Source organism: Anomaloglossus baeobatrachus, chromosome 8, assembly GCF_048569485.1.
Source record: "Anomaloglossus baeobatrachus isolate aAnoBae1 chromosome 8, aAnoBae1.hap1, whole genome shotgun sequence".
NCBI lineage: Eukaryota > Metazoa > Chordata > Amphibia > Anura > Aromobatidae > Anomaloglossus > Anomaloglossus baeobatrachus.
Window position 1 is genome coordinate 174,104,299 of NC_134360.1, and position 18,534 is coordinate 174,122,832.

The 18,534-nt window shown below is 45.2% G+C and overlaps 1 protein-coding gene across 2 annotated transcripts in view; it reads right to left on the minus strand.

Moving 5' to 3' along the window:
• Nucleotides 1-18,274, minus strand: part of CDC14A (cell division cycle 14A) — a 182,813-nt gene extending 164,539 nt beyond the window's left edge. For both annotated transcript variants that reach the window (XM_075322219.1, XM_075322218.1), the window contains exons 1-2: nucleotides 18,113-18,274; nucleotides 12,563-12,653 (exon numbers count right to left, since the gene is read on the minus strand). In XM_075322219.1, coding sequence (XP_075178334.1) covers nucleotides 12,563-12,653; nucleotides 18,113-18,155 — 134 coding nt within the window. In that variant the 5' untranslated portion in view covers nucleotides 18,156-18,274. The remainder of the gene's footprint in view (nucleotides 1-12,562; nucleotides 12,654-18,112) is intronic.
• Nucleotides 18,275-18,534: the final 260 nt, after the last annotated feature.

Here is an 18,534-nt window from a genome sequence, read left to right on the forward strand (position 1 = left end):
GATGGCTAATCAAGCCATTATCTTACTATATTTTCTATATCATTGGGGCAGTTTATCTGCTCAAGCAAAAGGACCCTTAATGCCCCCATACACATTAGATGAAAGTTGACCAAACCTGCCAATTTCAGAAGGAATGAAATCCAGACTGTGCCCAACAGATGATGGAGGCGAGATCAGGATCCGGGCACTGGAATTTCAATGACCGACCCATTTGTTTTCAGGGGAAATGTAACAATGAACAACCAATTTATTCCCAAAATTTATTTTATTGCAGAATATAAAATTTGATACCACACCATTTAGTGAAAAATGACAAAAAAACATCAATTTGTCTCAGATTAAACCAATCTAATTTAATCTGAGACAAATTGATGTTTTTTGTCAATTTTCACTAAATGGTGTGGTATCAAATTTTATATTCTACAATAAAATAAATTTTGGGAATAAATTGGTTGTTCTTATGCATATAGTATTCCCTAGACCTAGAATCTCTTTTGATATAAGAAATGTAACAATGACTTTGAGATAGCAGGGAATCGGGGCTGCTAAGCTGTCCCTCAAGCTAAGGGATCCTATGCTATCCCAATTCTCAGGGATACCCCTAATGGTGGGGATGCCTGAGTCTCCTCCCTGGCCCTGCACCTGACCGGTTCTGATCGGATTCCCCCTTCCACCATGAGAGACGGGACAAGAGTCACGGGACAAGAGTGTGTTGAAAACCACGGAAAGAAAGACAGGGGAAAAAAACAAAACTCTGTCACACTGTAGGCACACACAAAAGGTAAAGACAATAAGAGATTCAGGAGGAAAAACAAAAGCAGGAGGGAAGCCACAAAATGACAGGAATACACTCCACAACCACTCCAAGCAATAGGCACAACTTAAGCACAACTTTCACCAGAGAGTCTGGGACACCATACCTCACAGACCAACATAGAATAAACCATAGCTGGCATTGGTAGAAGGATTCCACCAGCATAAATAGGAGGAGGGCAGATATGATAGGTCTCAAGCAGACCAGCAGAGATTAATTCTTGCTAGCCTGCCTATGAATCAGCACACAGCGGGTCGACATACGAGTCTGCCTGTGTTGATCGCAGACAGCAGAGAAACCATCCGGTGTAGTGGCAGAATCTGCAATCCGAATTCTGAACAGAGTCCAATGCCGCCATGACAGTCGGCGAAGTTTGTGCAAAACTCTGTGTGACAGAGAATGAGCTAGATTTCTCGTCACCTCATTGAAAACACGTGAATGCTCAGCAAGCCAAGTGCTCATGTATTTGCGCGAGTCAGGAGGGATAAAGAGACTGCTGACAGCAATCTCATGTGTATGGCCAACTTTACAAGACAATGACAGCCAAGAAAAAAAAAATATGGTGGCCATAAACCTTAGATAACAGCCTGCCAGGGACTCCTGACTCAACAGCTGTTCCCTCGAATCCCCCCTTAACATATCTACATTTGGTTTGGCCAAGCGTGAATATGTTCTCAATAGAACCTGCCACACAACTATTGTAGCAATATATCTCCCTTGAGAGCAAACGATCAGGCATGTTGATCTCCTACATGCCTGATTGTTTCATCGACATCATCGGTCGGGGAAGAGTTGGGATACCGCCACGCACAACAGACAAACGTCCAGTCCTGACCACCGCAGATGGTTTGGTTGATGTTATTCTGACTTGTGTATGCACCTATTTATATTAATGCTCATTTTATTTCTAATCATAATAACCCTTTCCTTTTCCTTCCCTGCTCTTGCACTTTCATTTCATAGCGTGCGGAGGGATACTGGGAGGATATAAGAAACAGATAAGGAGGTTCATGGAAAAGAAAAAGAGGGACGGCTGAGCGGGAGTCAGAGGAAGCGGAGTAGAGGAAACATGACATATCAGAGGTGGGAGCGCGGCTGACCCATTGTGTGGCTTTCCTAAGCTCCCTTTTGTTACAATATTACTGCCTAGCAATGTATTCCCCAGGGCTCTTATCTTGTCACATCGCGGCACAATATCATTCTCCGCACAGAAAAGCTGCAGACCGAGCTTTACCAATGTCAACTGAGGAATTGATGGTAACGAGCTCAGTTCACATCGCATCAATGTAAAATGAAGCTCTGTCGTACAGTCACATGTATACAACTACAGGACATAACAAGGGTTTACGCTGGCCCAAGGTACATCCATACAGGCAGGAATGACGATCCTTTATGTATGAGCCACAACCACAATATATTGGAACTGGAAGATGCTCATAAAGGATTAAACCAGATTATAAGGACTTTCCGGAATAACCATTTATCACCTCTCCAAAGTGTAGGTGTTAAACAATAACTATCATGTGATACAGCATTTTAATAATTACAAAGCCTTCTGATCGGGGTGTTTGGGTACCGAAACCCCAATCGATCAATGACAACTCTGCACTTTGGTGAGACTGGTACGGACCCATAGAGTTACTATGCTTACTTCTGGAGTAGGGATTATATTCTAAGCATACTCAAAAAAGCCCAGAAATTCTACTAGGGTTTATTTTTAGGGTATGTCTTATTTTTGTGGAGACAGGGTAATGATCCTGCACATCACCTTGTGTGTCCAGCATGAGCCGTACACTTCTCAGTGGTGTTTCAACCAACCAGTGGTGTCTCTGGACCCACATAGATCAGCAGTACATAGGAACCCCCATAAGACATAAAATATTTTATTAAATGATGACATCTATTTGCTGGGAATCTCCCTGATCATGACCACAGGGGTCCGGTGTTATCCTGTGATAACTACAAAACACATACAGCTGCACTCTAAAATACCGACAATGAACAAGTGAACTCTGGCATTGCATTACTGCTATAGGAATGTTTGAAAAAAGAGATATTTGGCCAATGCATGTAAGCCCGGTCACCATGACAAGGTGATCTCAATATACTGGGAACCTAACTCAAATGCCTCTGTCTGGGTTAAAAACCTACATGTCTGGGCAGAAAGGATCCAGCTGTAAAGGACTGGAGGATGGACACAGCCTGGTTACAGGGCGGAGTGTTCAGCCAGAAAGAAATGCACTACAAATATATCAAAAAGACTGACCCACACATCCCACACATGTGAACAGGTGCTAGCTGAAAACACATTCTAACTACAAAACACATACAGCTGCACACTAAAATGCCAACAATGAACAAGGGAACTCTGGTTGCATTACTGCTATAGGAATATTTGAAAAATTGCTAGGAATCCCACCGATCATGACCACAGGGGTCCGGTGCTTCCTGTCATTTCACTGCAGTGGGTAGTTTGAATGGAGCATTGGCAGTGTCCACCTACTCAAAATCTATGGAGCTGATGAAGATAGCCGAACGCAACCTTAGTTTTCACCGCTGCCGTTACACATTGGTCTTCTTACTGACAGTTGGTGGTCCTTGCAATGAACCCTATAAGATCATCTTGTCTCCAGTAAGATATAATTTTATAGGGATCAGCTTTAAAAAATGAATTCTAAAAAAAACATTAAAACAAGAAAACAATACACATGACTCTTTTAATATAGTATATTGAGGTAATATAACTTAAAGGGATTGTCCAGAACTTTAATAATTATGGTCTATGCTAAGTATAGGTCATCAATATATGATCAGTGGGGTTGCGACACCCTGCTCATCCGCCGATCTGCTGTTCCCAGTACACAGCCCCATCAACATCATAATTGGCAAGGCCGGGTACTGCACAACTGCCCCCTATTGATTTGAGAACAGAGGGTAAATGTGCACTGCATAGTGTGGCCACTATACAGATGACGTAGCAGTGCAGCTCAATACTGAGCACATCAGGCTGCCATTGGCTCCATTAATAGTTGATTGGCGGGGATGCCAGGCGTTGCACCCCCCACCTATCAGATACTGATGACCTATCCTAAAGCTGGTGTCACACTAAGCGACAGCGACAACGACGTCGCTGTTACGTCACAATTTTCGGTGACGTAACAGCGACCTTGTAAGTCGCTGTTATGATCGCTGCTTAGCTGTCAAACACAGCAGAAGCAGCGATCATAACGTCGCTGTGCTACATGTGCAGAGAGCAGGGAGACGCGCTTAGCGCTGGCTCCTTGCTCTCCTACAGTACACATCGGGTTAATTAACCCGATGTGTGCTGCAGCTACATGTCACAGTGAAGAGAGCAAGGAGCCGCGCGCACTGCTTAGCGCTGGCTCCTTGCTCTCCTTGCTACAGTATACATCGGGTTAATTACCCGATGCGTACTGCAGCCACATGTCACAGTGCAGGAGCCGGCGCTGGCAGCAAGAGCGGAGGCTGGTAACCAGCGTAAACATCGGGTAACTAGGGAAAGGTCTTCCCTTGGTTACCCGATGTTTACGCTGGTTACAGCTTACCGCAGCTGCCAGTGCCGGCTCCTGATCGCTTCATTTCGTCGCTCTCTCGCTGTCACACACAGCGATGTGTGTGTCACAGCGGGAGAGTGACGACCAAAAAATGAAGCTGGACATTCAGCAACGACCGGCGACCTCACAGCAGGGGCCAGGTCGTTGCTGGATGTCACACACAGCGACAGCGACGGGACGTCGCTGCAACGTCACAGAAAATGGTGACGTAGCAGCGACGTCGTTGTCGTCGTCGTTATGTGTGACACCAGCTTAAGGATAGGCAAGCAATATAACAGCCCGGCCCGGACAGCCCCCTTAAAAACGTGACACCCATATAAAATATGTGCAGCAATACTGCATGGTCTGAACACACTTTGGTGCACACGGCTCAGGTAGCAGAGGCCTTGGTAGGATACCTTTTAATCCTCAGGTCACACTGTGGAAAAATAACCTCCTGCCATTTATCAAAAACTTGTACGAGCTGTAACAGCTGGAAACTGCAGCCCATATCCTATAGCTGGAAGGAAATCTGTGACATATTTCTGCTTTAGAGAAGTTATTAACTAATATTGCTTCATCAAGACGTGACTCAGGTCATGCTTTAAGACAATCATAAATGAACCTGCCTCCACTCTTCTTCACACCGACCAGTAAAAGACGATTTAATTATATGGACTGGTATTGGTTCACACCTCTGCTTTTATTGTGTAGGTGGAAACTGTTTAATATTAATGCATTCCCAGGACAAATCTAAGCTAAAGGGGTTACATGGGAACAAATTATAATATGTACTATGCTCTATATCTATCCCACCAATGCACAATGCTGAGACCGTACAGACAAAGGCCTGGTAATTGGTGTGTAGAGTGATGGGGATCAGTATCTCCAGACATATACGTGTCAACTGACGTATAAATGTGTACTCTGTGGAATAAAAATTTCTTCTATTGTTCCTGCCTTCATTAACTACAAAGATGAGATGCATTGTGCTGTTCTTGTACCTGTAATTGAGTGTTATGGTGGAGATGCTCCTTGTTGCTCCCCCTCCCTTCTGGGACGATACGTCACACATCAGTGGGCATGGCCTGCTCTATGCTTTTTGGGTGTGGCCACGCAAACACCTCGCCTCCTGCTCTTGGTCAGAACAGGACCAGATATTATCAGGGGGTTGGTTTATACCAATAGCATGGAGCAGGCCATGCTCCCTGATTGTATGATGTAATGTCCCAGAAGGGAGGGGGAGCATCAAGGAGCAGTTCCGTCACATTGAATTAGAGGTAAAGGAACAGCGCTGTGCATCTTATCTTTATGCTTTATGAGGGAAGGGATAGTAGAAGAACTTTTTATCTCCCCGCTGCACCCCTTTGTCTGTTATGTGACTGCAGGCTGCGTCACACATTGTCACGATTCCCCCGTATTCCCAGCTGGCAGTGGTCATGTGATTGCTTGTATGCGATTTGCATACTTGTGGTTATGTGCCAACTAACCACATCGCGTTTCTCTAATTTCTCTTCTATTGAGAGAAGACGTGTGAGACTACTCGGCACGTGACCGCAAGTATCTAAATGGCATACAAGCAGTCACATGACCAGCACAGAATTGGTAATACAGGGGAATCATGACAGTGTGAGCATCCCACACTGTCAGCGTTCAGTAGTCTACAGTCTCATAGCATCACTGCAGACTTTTGACACCAGACAACTCCTTTAAAGAGTTGTCCGCTACTTATTATTGATATCTATTCACTTCAATAACAGCTGAGCTGCGATGACCAAGAACAGCTACTACAAAGAGTACGGTGTAAATACGATCCGTCTCAATACAGTTATTACATCTGACCGCTGACGGAACTACAATCATATGATAGATGGGGGTGTATGGTGGCAGACCCTCACCAATCTAATATCTAAATACAGTCCCTGACAGAAGTTCTGTCGCTTATCCATGTTATGTAAAAATAAGCTTAGAACCTGACTTTAAATTCATCCATTGGTTTTATAAATTACTCTTTTGAAAGCTGAAACCCTCCCAAATTTGGTATAGGTTATGAAAATAAAGTTGCTGCAAAGCTGAAATATTGATCATTTAATGAACACAGAAAGGTCAGATTTTGGCAAGACAAAGGTTTTGTCGCCTTGTCATATAATGCACCCAATCCTAGTTTACAGCCTCACTGATCGGTTAATTAGTCGGCGTGTATAAAAAGAAACCCAGCACCCCAGACCTTCACTTGAACTGCAACTTGACCTCTGACAACATGCCAAAAATCCACCCTGTGATCAAAGCCTTGATTATCAAGAGGCTGAAGACCAGATCCACTTCAGAGATGGCTGGCACCTTTAATGTGTCTCAGCATCAAGTACAAAGAATTAAAAAAAGATTTGAAGAGACTAGAGGTGTTTTTGATAAGCCCAGGTCCGGCAGACCCCGCAAGACAACTGCTCAGGAGGAACGTTTGTTGGTTAGAAACTCCAAAGCCAGCTCCTCTTCCACTGCAGCAGAGCTCCAAAAGGCCTGGTCACCTCAAGTCCCTGTGTCAACTAGAACAGTAGGATTCTGTCTCGACATGGCCTCCATGGTCGAATCAGTGCCCAGAAGCCAGCACTATACAAAAGGCAATTAAAAAAACGTGTGCCATTTGCCAAGTCCCACAGCCTGCTAAACAGATGGATGCTGGAAAAGAGGCAGAAGATGGATTTCTCTGATGAATCTTCAGGTGAATTAAACACAGCTGCCGCAAATACTGCAGGAGACCTACTGGAGCCCATATCGATCCAGAAAACAGTTAAGTTTGGTGGTGGAAAGATCATGGTCTGGGGTTACATTCAGTATGGGGGTGTGCAAAACATTTGCAAGGTAGAAGGCAATATCAATAGCCTAAAATATCAAGAAGTATTAGCTACCTCTTACATTCCCAATCATAAAAGGGGTCAAATTCTGCAGCAGGATGGTGCTCCATCTCATATATCCATCTCTACAACAAAGTTCCTCCTGGCAAAGAAGATCAAGGTGCTCAAGGACTGGCCAGCCCAGTCGCCAGCCATGAACATCATTAAGCATGTTTGGGGTAGGATGAAAGAGGAGGCTTGGAAGACAAAACCAAAAAATCTAGATGAACTCTGAGAGGCATGTAAGACTGCATTCTTTGCTATTCCTGATGACTCCATCATTAAATTGTATGAATCATTGTTGAACCGCATGGATTCAGTCCTTCAAGCTCATGGAAGTCACACAAAATATTAAATATGGCTCTAATAGCACCACAACTTCATTCACCAATGTTATGCAACATATCTTTGTATTAGAAGTTAATTGTTTGAATTTCACATTACTTTCTGTGGGCGACAAAACTTTTGTCTTGCCAAAATCTGACCTTTCTGTATTCATTAAATGATCAATATTTCAGCTTTGCAGCAACTTTATTTTCATAACCTAAACCAAATTTGGGAGGGTTTCAGCTTTCAAAAGAGTAATTTATAAAACCAATGGATGAATTTAAAGTCAGGTTCTAAGCTTTTATTTACATAACATGGATAAGCAACAGAACTTCTGTCAGGGACTGTAGAGGAAAAGCCCTTTAATTTCCTATGTAAGACCACTTTATTCATCACAGTGGGTAGGCTTGCCATTTCTACAGTTCCCACTTAACCTATTGTGTTCTTACAGTAGATGATAACTGTACTACTTCCAATGCACTATTTTATGGGGGAGCTTTGGAAGATTGCTCAGCACTGCACAATCCCAACCACTGCGTTTTTGCTGCTTTTGTAGTCAATTTAACTAACTTTATTAAACATGCTGTAGATAAATGACAAGCAAATAAACGCAACAACAAAACACAGCAAAAACATAGTAAAAACAAGTAGCAAAACTTGCTTTTTGGAAGAAGCTTATTTACTGCCAAGAGAGCAGTTTTTGGCTGCAGAAAAAAAAAAGCAGCAAAAACGGAAAATGTGAACATAGCCTTAATGTGTTATTTTGACCATTTCTTAGCAGTGAGAAAACAATGCAATAGCTATTTATCTTCCTTGCTTTCCGAGATTGAGTTAATGAAAGTAAATCAAAAAGTTATAAGTAACCTAAAATGGTGCCACTAAAATAAAAGTTCCGCTAAAAAAAGACAAAAAAACAAGCCCTAATATAACTATATAGAGGGAAAAATATAAAAGTTATAACTTTTGAAATGTGAAAATAAAGAAATAAAATATAAAGGCCTGGTCCAGGGCATGTTCGGTGTTGTGGGGCTAAGAGTCTTGTCTGGCAGCATATTATCATGCTGGTTTTTCCGTTCTTATTATTTCCTTATTGTTTTCCCCATGCGCCAGAGTAATGGTGCAGGGTAAACAATGGCACTATAACAAAAAACTAAATTAAAAATCACAGGGCCCTTTTCAGAAAACTAGGTCAATGCTGTGAGACAACATGTTCACCAGACCAGAGATTGTCATACTGTCTCTGAGCCATTAGGCCTAAATCTTTACAGTTTGATTGCCACGTCCGTATCTATTTAGATTAATCCCTGTAAGGAAATGAAATCCCCTAAAGATTCCATCCCACAGCTCATTCAATAAAAAAGGAGATTCTTCCTTGGAATCAGGGTACGGTTTCCCCGGAGGACAACATCTTAAGGCATCTTTTAGGCTTCTCTTTGGGGTAAACTTTAGGCATTCAGAAACAATGTTTGTCACTTTTAAAGGGAATCTGTCACCAGGTTTTTGATACCTAATCTGAGAGCAGCATAATGTAGAGACAGAGAACCTGATTCCAGGGATGTGTCACTTACTGGGCTGCTTAAGGTCCAGTCACACTAAACAACTTACCAGCGATCCCAACAACGATAGGGATCGCTGGTAAGTTGCTAGGAGGTTGCTGGTGAGATGTCACACTGCGACGCTCCAGCGATCCCACCAGCAACCTGACCTGGCAGGGATCGCTGGAGCGTCGCTACACGAGTTGCTGGTGAGCTCACCAGCAACCAGTGACAAGCCCCCAGCGCCACGTGGAAGATGCTGCGCTTGGTAACTAAGGTAAATATCGGGTAACCAACCCGATATTTACCTTGGTTACCAGCGCACGCAGCTACACGTGCAGAGAGCAGGGAGCAGCGCACACCGCTTAGCGCTGGCTCCCTGCTCTCCTAGCTACAGCACACATCGGGTTAATTACCCGATGTGTGCTGCTTCTACATGTGCACAGAGCAGGGAGCAGCGCACACCGCTTAGCGCTGGCTCCCTGCTCTCCTAGCTACAGCACACATCGGGTTAATTAACCCGATGTGTCCTGCAGCTACATGTGCACAGAGCAGGAGCCGGCACTGACAGTGAGAGCGGCGGAGGCTGGTAACAAAGGTAAATATCGGGTAACCAAGGACAGGGCTTCTTGGTTACCCGATGTTTACATTGGTTACCAGCCTCCGAAGAAGCCGGCTCCTGCTGCCTGCACATTTAGTTGTTGCTGTCTCGCTGTCACACACAGCGATCTGTGCTTCACAGCGGGACAGCAACAACTAAAAAATGGCCCAGGACATTCAGCAACAACCAACGACCTCACAGCAGGGGCCAGGTTGTTGCTGGATGTCACACACAGCGACATCACTAGCAACATCACAAAAGTTGTTCGTTAGCAGCGATGTTGCTAGCGATGTTGCTTAGTGTGACGGGGCCTTTAGTGTAGTATTGATTAAAATCACAGCTTAATCAGCAGTAGAATATGATTAGAGGACGACTTGGCCTGATGCCAGGTAGTCCAGTATATTGATGAGCTCTGTATAACTGATAGATCTGCAGCAGAGAAAACATTGATTTTATCAAAATGACAGCAAACAGCTCAGTAAGTGACATATCGCAGGTAGCACAGGGTCTCTGTCCTGAACCCAGTAATCTAAGTGATACATCACTGGATTCAGGGTCTCTGCCTCTATATCATGCTGCTCTCAGATGACGTAGCAAAACCCTCAGGCAGATTCCCTTTAATAAGTTAATTTAACAGCGTGAATTATTGCATTTGAGCTTTAATTCATGTCCAGTGCAAGATCCAATTGTTTATAACTTTTACACATATATTTGTCCCTTTTTAATGATTATGATTCTAGGTAATTCTAAATGACCTATTCAATAATTCTCATTATTTATGTTACTGATATGCCGTCATCCTACAAAAGACTTTTTACTCCTTTTTGACATCGTCCGTCACTCATTTATAGATATTGCATGTCTAAATTAGGGTAACAGGGTCAGGGCTAAGACTACCGGAACAAATTGTGAGGGGGGGGTGGGCATACAATATCTATACTTTTTAGTTATTCTGTAACTTGAAGGTTGGTTTTTTTTACTATTTTTGTTGATTTTTTACAGATTATGCAGTGAAGAAAAAAGTAGCTTTGTAAATAAATTGCTTTGATCATCTAGTATAACCCTGTTTTTGACCAGAGCTGAATTAAATCCATCTCAGATATTTTTTGGGAACGTGTATGCCACCTCTGGAATCCTGGGAATGTCTGCCCCTGTCTCGTAGCATTTGTGAATGGAAAAGTGGCCAAACTAGTTGACCTGGCTATTCCTAGAATGTCCATAGAAGTGAATGAAGAAAGATGCATATACTCCGAGACACCAACATGGATAACAGACAGGAGAGCAGGTCTTGGGGGTACTTTGCGCGTTGTGACATCGCTACTGCGATATCGTCGGGGTCAAATCGAAAGTGACGCACATCCGGCGCTGGTAACGACGTCGCAACGTGTAAAGCCTAGATGCGCCAATAAACGATCGCAAAAGCATCGTAAATCGGTGATCTGTGTAGCGTCGGACATTTTCATAATGTTGCACCAATAGGAGATACGATGTTGTTCCTCGTTCCTGCGGCAGCACACATCGCTGTGTGTGAAGCCATAGGAGCGAGGAACATCTCCTTACCTGCCTCCACCGGCTATGCGGAAGGAAGAAGGTGGGTGGGATGTTTACATCCCGCTCATCTCCGCCCCTCCGCTTCTATTGGCTGCCTGCCGTGTGACGTCGCTGTGACGCTGCACGACCCGCCCCCTTAGGAAGGAAGCGGGTCGCAGGCGAGAGCGACGTCGCAGGGCAGGTAAGTGCGTGTGAAGCTGCCGTAGCGATAATGTTCACTACAGCAGCTATCACAAGATATCGCAGCTGCGATGGGGGCGGGTACTATCGCACTCGGCATCGTTACCATCGGCTAGCGGTGTCACAGCGTGCAAAGTACCCCTTAGTCTCTCTGCTCCTACTCTCCTGTCTGTCAGACTGCAAACAGGCATAACAGAAAGAACGGCTTTCAGTTTTGGGGAAGTGAACCCATAGTAGGTGCAAAGTAAGGAGAGAGAAGTTCCTGCTCATATAGTACTGGCAGAATGCTGGACAACTCAAAATGAGTGGATGGCAAGTTAGAAGGCATCAGAAATAAGATGGTTCCTAGACATATAAGAATGGTATGTGCACTAAAACTTGTTTGGCATAAGGCAGCAGGTCCATGCTTTTACAGGTCTGGTGAGAAATGACAGCTACCCATTCATCTACCCCAATACACGGTGTATGCAGAATGGCCGCATTTACAATAATCAGGAAAAATGGAACAAGTTCATCACAAAGTTTATTCGTCAAGACTAATTCTTTGGATAAGATCTGATTAGAAAGAACACATTAAAAGGGTTGTCCACTAGACTGACAACCCGTACTAAAGCCGTATGTTTCCCCTTTTTAAAGTAATAACACCCATACTCACCTCCGTTGCGGGTGCTGTTCCAGCAGTGTCGACACTGTCTCTCCTGGAATCGTGCGACAGTGCTATGTCACATGATCTTGGTGGCCAATCAGTGGCCACCTCACTCTCCATTGGACGCATCACATACATCTGAAGGAAGAGAGAGAGCAGTAGCGCTCTCTTCCTCCGCATGTAAGCGATCTGTCTAATGGAGAGAGTGAAGTGGCCACTGTTTGGCCACCAAGATCATGTGACATAGCACTGTCGCACGATTCCAGGAGAGACAGTGCTGCTAACGCTGGAACAGCACCGGCAACGGAGGTGAGTATGGGTGTTATTACTTTAACAAGGGGAAACATACATATTTAGAAGGGGATGTCAGAGTAGCAGATAACCTCTTTAATAATTTACACTAATGTCTATAGAATACAGAGAGCAAAAAATATATATACAGTACTCCAATACCCATACTCACTTCTCATATACCAGCTCCTCATCAGTGCAGAAATAGTGCGTGTTTATGGTACTTTTTGGTTTGTTCCTCAAGGTTGCAAAGTACAAGCGATCTACAAAGAAGAACAGAACAATGCTCAATATTAAAGATCTAGTAAGTAGTGACGGCCCGTCCAGCGCAGACCCCCACCCCCTCGTAGGGTCATCAGCCCAGACAGCAACTACATAGGACTATAGAAGAGCGTGAAAGGCCCCGTACACCCTGCTGACGGGAATTACACTCATGAATAACAGGTACGACAAGTCTGAGGATACAGTGAGCAGATTTGTCCTCTGCTACCATCACTGCGGGGTTTAATCACAGGCTGCTCTGCACTGGCTCCCGCTGCTCCGTGCTCGGCTCATTATACTGCACTTCAGTGCAGGAAACACATCAGATTATCAGATTTTAGGGATTATCAGATTAAAGCAATTTCCCTGAAATTTGAAAGAATGTTCAGTGATAAATAAAAAGAAAAACCTCTTGTCTGACCGCCTATTTCTAGTAAATTAGAACATCTCTGTGACATTTTCCAGTTTGACCCCAAATCTCAATGTACAGGTGCCTCTCAATAAATTAGAATATCATCAAAAAGCTCATGTATTTCAGTAATTCAATCCAAAAAGGGAAACACATAATATACAGAGTCATTACACACAGAGGGATCTATTTCAAGTGTTTATTTCTGTTAATGCTGATTATTATGGCTTACAGCCAATGAAAACCCAAAAGTCATTATCTCAGAAAATTAGAATAATTACCACAAAACACCTGCAAAGGCTTCGTAAGCATTTAAAATGGTCCCTTAGTCTGGTTCAGCAGGCTATACAATTCATGGGGAAGAAGGATGACTTGACAGATGTCCAGAAGGCAGTCATTGACACACTCCACAAGGAGGGTAAGCCACAAAAGGTCATTGCTAAAGAAGCTGGTTGTTCCCAGAGTGCTGTATTCAAGCATATTAATGGAAAGTAGAGTGGAAGGAAAAAGTGTGGTAGAAAAAGGTGCACAGCAACCAGGATAACCGCAGCCTTGATAGGTTTGTTAAGAAAAGGCCATTCAAAAATTTGGGGGAGTTTCACAAGGAGTGGACTGCTGCTGCTGGAGTCAGTGCTTCAAGAGCCACCACACACAGACATATCCAGGACATGGGCTACAAGTGTCGCATTCCTTGTGTCAAGCCAGTCTTATCTGGGCCAAGGAAAAAAGAACTGGACTGTTGCTCAGTGGTCCAAGGTGTGGTTTTCAGATGAAAGTAAATTTTGGATTCAATTTGGAAATCGCAGTTCCAGATTCTGGAGGAAGAGTGGAGAGGCCACAATCCAAGCTGCTGAGGTCTAGTGTGAAGTTTCCACAATCAGTGATGGTTTGGGGAGCCATGTCATCTGCTGGTGTAGGTCCACGGGGTTTTATCAAACCAAAGTCAGGGCAAGCCGTCTACCAGGAAATCTTAGAGCACTTCATGCTTCCCTCTGCTGACAAGCTTTTTGGAGATTAAATTTCAGTTTCCAGCAGCACTTGGCACCTGTCCACACTGCCAAAAGTACTAATACCTGGTTTAATACCCAGAGTATCACTGTGCTTGATTGGCCAGCAAACTCGCCTGACCTAAACCCCATAGAGAATCTATAAGAGACACCAAACCCAACAATGCAGACGAGCTGAAGGCTGCTATCAAAGCAACCTGGGCTTCCATAACACCTCAGCAGTGCCACAGGCTGATCGCCTCCATGCCACGCCGCATTCATGCACTAATTCATGCAAAAAGGAGTCCCGACCAAGTATTGAGGCATTTACTGTACAGACTTTTCAGTAGGCGCCAACATTTCTGAGTTTAAAATCATTTTTTCAGTTGGTCTTATATAATATTCTAATCTTCTAAGATAAGTTTGGGATTTTCATTGGCTGTAAGCCATAATCATCAACATTAACAGAAATAAACACTTGAAATAGAGCACTCTGTGTGTAATGACTCTATATAATATATAGGAATAAATCCCTCTGTGTGTAATGACTCTATATAATATATAGAAATAGACCCCTCTGTGTGTAATGACTCTATATAATATATAGGAATAGATCCCTGTGTGTAATGACTCTATATAATATATATAGAAATAGATCACTCTGTGTGTAATGACTCTATATAATATATAGAAAAAGATCCCTCTGTGTGTAAAGACTCTATATAATATATAGGAATAGATTCCTCTGTGTGTAATGACTCTATATAATATATAGAAATAGATCACTCTGTGTGTAATGACTCTATATAATATATAGAAATAGATCACTCTGTGTGTAATGACTCTATATAATATATAGGAATAGATCCCTCTGTGTGTAATGACTCTTTATAATATATAGAAATAGATCACTCTGTGTGTAATGACTCTATATAATATATAGAAATAGATCCCTCTGTGTGTAATGACTCTATATAAAATATAGAAATAGATCACTCTGTGTGTAAAGACTCTATATAATATATAGGAATAGATCCCTCTGTGTGTAATGACTCTATATAATATATAGAAATAGATCACTCTGTGTGTAATGACTCTATATAATATATAGAAATAGATCACTCTGTGTGTAATGACTCTATATAATATATAGGAATAGATCCCTCTGTGTGTAATGACTCTTTATAATATATAGAAATAGATCACTCTGTGTGTAATGACTCTATATAATATATAGAAATAGATCCCTCTGTGTGTAATGACTCTATATAAAATATAGAAATAGATCACTCTGTGTGTAATGACTCTATATAATATATAGAAATAGATCCCTCTGTGTGTAATGACTCTATATAATATATAGGAATAGATCCCTCTGTGTGTAATGACTCTATTATAATATATAGAAATAGATCCCTCTGTGTGTAATGACTCTATATAATATATAGAAATAGATCACTCTGTGTGTAATGACTCTATATAATATATAGAAATAGATCACTCTGTGTGTAATGACTCTATATAATATATGGATTTCCCTTTTTGTACTGAATTACTCAAATAAATTAACTTTTTGATGATATTCTAATTTATTGAGTTGCACTTGTACATGGCCATTGGATTTGATGAATTTATAAAAGGGATCCACAGCAGATTATTCAACAGCAGAGCACAAGCCCACTACACCAGACAGAGCAAGATAACAGTGTGTGCAATTTATTATTATAACACTCTACACACTTTATTATAACACTGTGCATGCTCTTATTATTATAACACTGTGTGTACTCTGTATTATTATTATACATTCTGCACAGGTTATTATTCTATAACATCTCTGGGCCGGTGACATTGCGGTCAGCGTTTGTGCAACACTTGAGTGTTCCGTTACTATGGGGACAAAGAATGTATCACCACAAAGACACACAATACAGGAAGTGGACCTGAGGAACAATGCACTTTACATGAAAACTGGTTCTGAAAGTCAACTGTGCACTATCTATATGGTAACTATATATGCACACGGGCATTGAGTTTACAGTCTATTCTGAGAGTCATTGAAATCCTGATAATCACATTACATTACCAGGCTGATCTGTGGTCATAGGAAATAAATGTGACGTCTGTCCATCAGGATCACATCCTCTCCCATCAAGTGACTTACAAAGTGTGACCTAAAGCAAATCTCTGCAATCATGAATCGATCTGTAACATCCTTTTCTACTTCTTGGATAATCACAGAAGATCGGCCGATGTTTCCATCACTTTTAGGAAAATGCTTTAGAATTTGTCTGAATGGGGATAATGTGATGGCAGTGATGTTATGGTGGCGCAGGACACGTGTTGTGAGGTGTGTGCAGACGTCTGCGGGCACCAATGAGTGAGACTGCTGGGCACTGTGCTGAGACTGCTGGGCACCACTGCTGGGCACAGGGCTGAGACTGCTGGGCACAGGGCTGAGACTGCTGGGCAGGGCAGAGACTGCTGGGCACTGTGCTGAGACTGCTGGGCACAGGGCTGAGACTGCTGGGCACAGGGCTGAGACTGCTGGGCACAGGGCTGAGACTGCTGGGCACAGGGCTGAGACTGATGGGCACAGGGCAGAGACTGATGGGCACAGGGCAGAGACTGCTGGGCACAGAGCAGAGACTGCTGGGCACAGGGCTGAGACTGCTGGGCACAGGGCAGAGACTGCTGGGCACAGGGCAGAGACTGCTGGGCACAGGGCTGAGACTGCTGGGCACAGGGCAGAGACTGCTGGGCACAGGGCAGAGACTGCTGGGCACAGGGCTGAGACTGCTGGGCACAGGGCAGAGACTGCTGGGCACAGGGCTGAGACTGCTGGGCACAGGGCAGAGACTGCTGGGCACAGGGCAGAGACTGCTGGGCACAGGGCTGAGACTGCTGGGCACAGGGCAGAGACTGCTGGGCACAGGGCAGAGACTGCTGGGCACAGGGCTGAGACTGCTGGGCACAGGGCTGAGACTGCTGGGCACAGGGCTGAGACTGCTGGGCACAGGGCAGAGACTGCTGGGCACAGGGCAGAGACTGCTGGGCACAGGGCTGAGACTGCTGGGCACAGGGCAGAGACTGCTGGGCACAGGGCTGAGACTGCTGGGCACAGGGGTGAGACTGCTGGGCACAGGGCTGAGACTGCTGGGCACAGGGCTGAGACTGCTGGGCACAGGGCTGAGACTGCTGGGCACAGGGCTGAGACTGCTGGGAACAGGGCTGAGACTGCTGGGCACAGGGCAGAGACTGCTGGGCACAGGGCAGAGACTGCTGGGCACAGGGCTGAGACTGCTGGGCACAGGGCAGAGACTGCTGGGCACAGGGCTGAGACTGCTGGGCACAGGGCAGAGACTGCTGGGCACAGGGCAGAGACTGCTGGGCACAGGGCTGAGACTGCTGGGCACAGGGCAGAGACTGCTGGGCACAGGGCTGAGACTGCTGGGCACAGGGCTGAGACTGCTGGGCACAGGGCTGAGACTGCTGGGCACAGGGCAGAGACTGCTGGGCACAGGGCTGAGACTGCTGGGCACAGGGCAGAGACTGCTGGGCACAGGGCAGAGACTGCTGGGCACAGGGCAGAGACTGCTGGGCACAGGGCTGAGACTGCTGGGCACAGGGGTGAGACTGCTGGGCACAGGGCTGAGACTGCTGGGCACAGGGCTGAGACTGCTGGGCACAGGGCAGAGACTGCTGGGCACAGGGCAGAGACTGCTGGGCACAGGGCAGAGACTGCTGGGCACAGGGCAGAGACTGCTGGGCACAGGGCTGAGACTGCTGGGCACAGGGGTGAGACTGCTGGGCACAGGGCTGAGACTGCTGGGCACAGGGGTGAGACTGCTGGGCACAGGGCAGAGACTGCTGGGCACAGGGCAGAGACTGCTGGGCACAGGGCAGAGACTGCTGGGCACAGGGCTGAGACTGCTGGGCACAGGGCTGAGACTGCTGGGCACAGGGCTGAGACTGCTGGGCACAGGGCTGAGACTGCTGGGCACAGGGCTGAGACTGCTGGGCACAGCGCATGTCCCGTACACATGCACCGTATTGTGCGGCTTACCCTTGATGATCTCCGCCGCGCTGATCAGCTCCTGATTCTCCATCCCCGCGGTCACAGGGACAGCGCCGCTTCCTCTGTCATTGCCCCCGGAGAGTCCTCCCGTTCACTATCACATCACTCTCCCGCCCGGCCTCTTCCCGCCGCTGCCGCCGCAGCACTTCTTTCCGTCTTGCCCCCGTGGTGTCAGCCTCTACCCCAGCCCCCTGCACTCCGTGTCCGCTCTCTTAAAGTCACACGTCTTGGTAACCGCCTGCCAATCCGCGGCCGGCCTCCGTTACTAGGGCTTTGTGTCTCCCGGCCAATCAGGGTGGAGTAAGGAGCAGTGAGGTTAACTGTTGCTGTGCCTGAGCGCTGCGGGCGGGCAGTGTGTGTGGAGGACGGGGCCGCCTCGTTACTGCTGTGACCGCAGCGGTGTCTCGGGC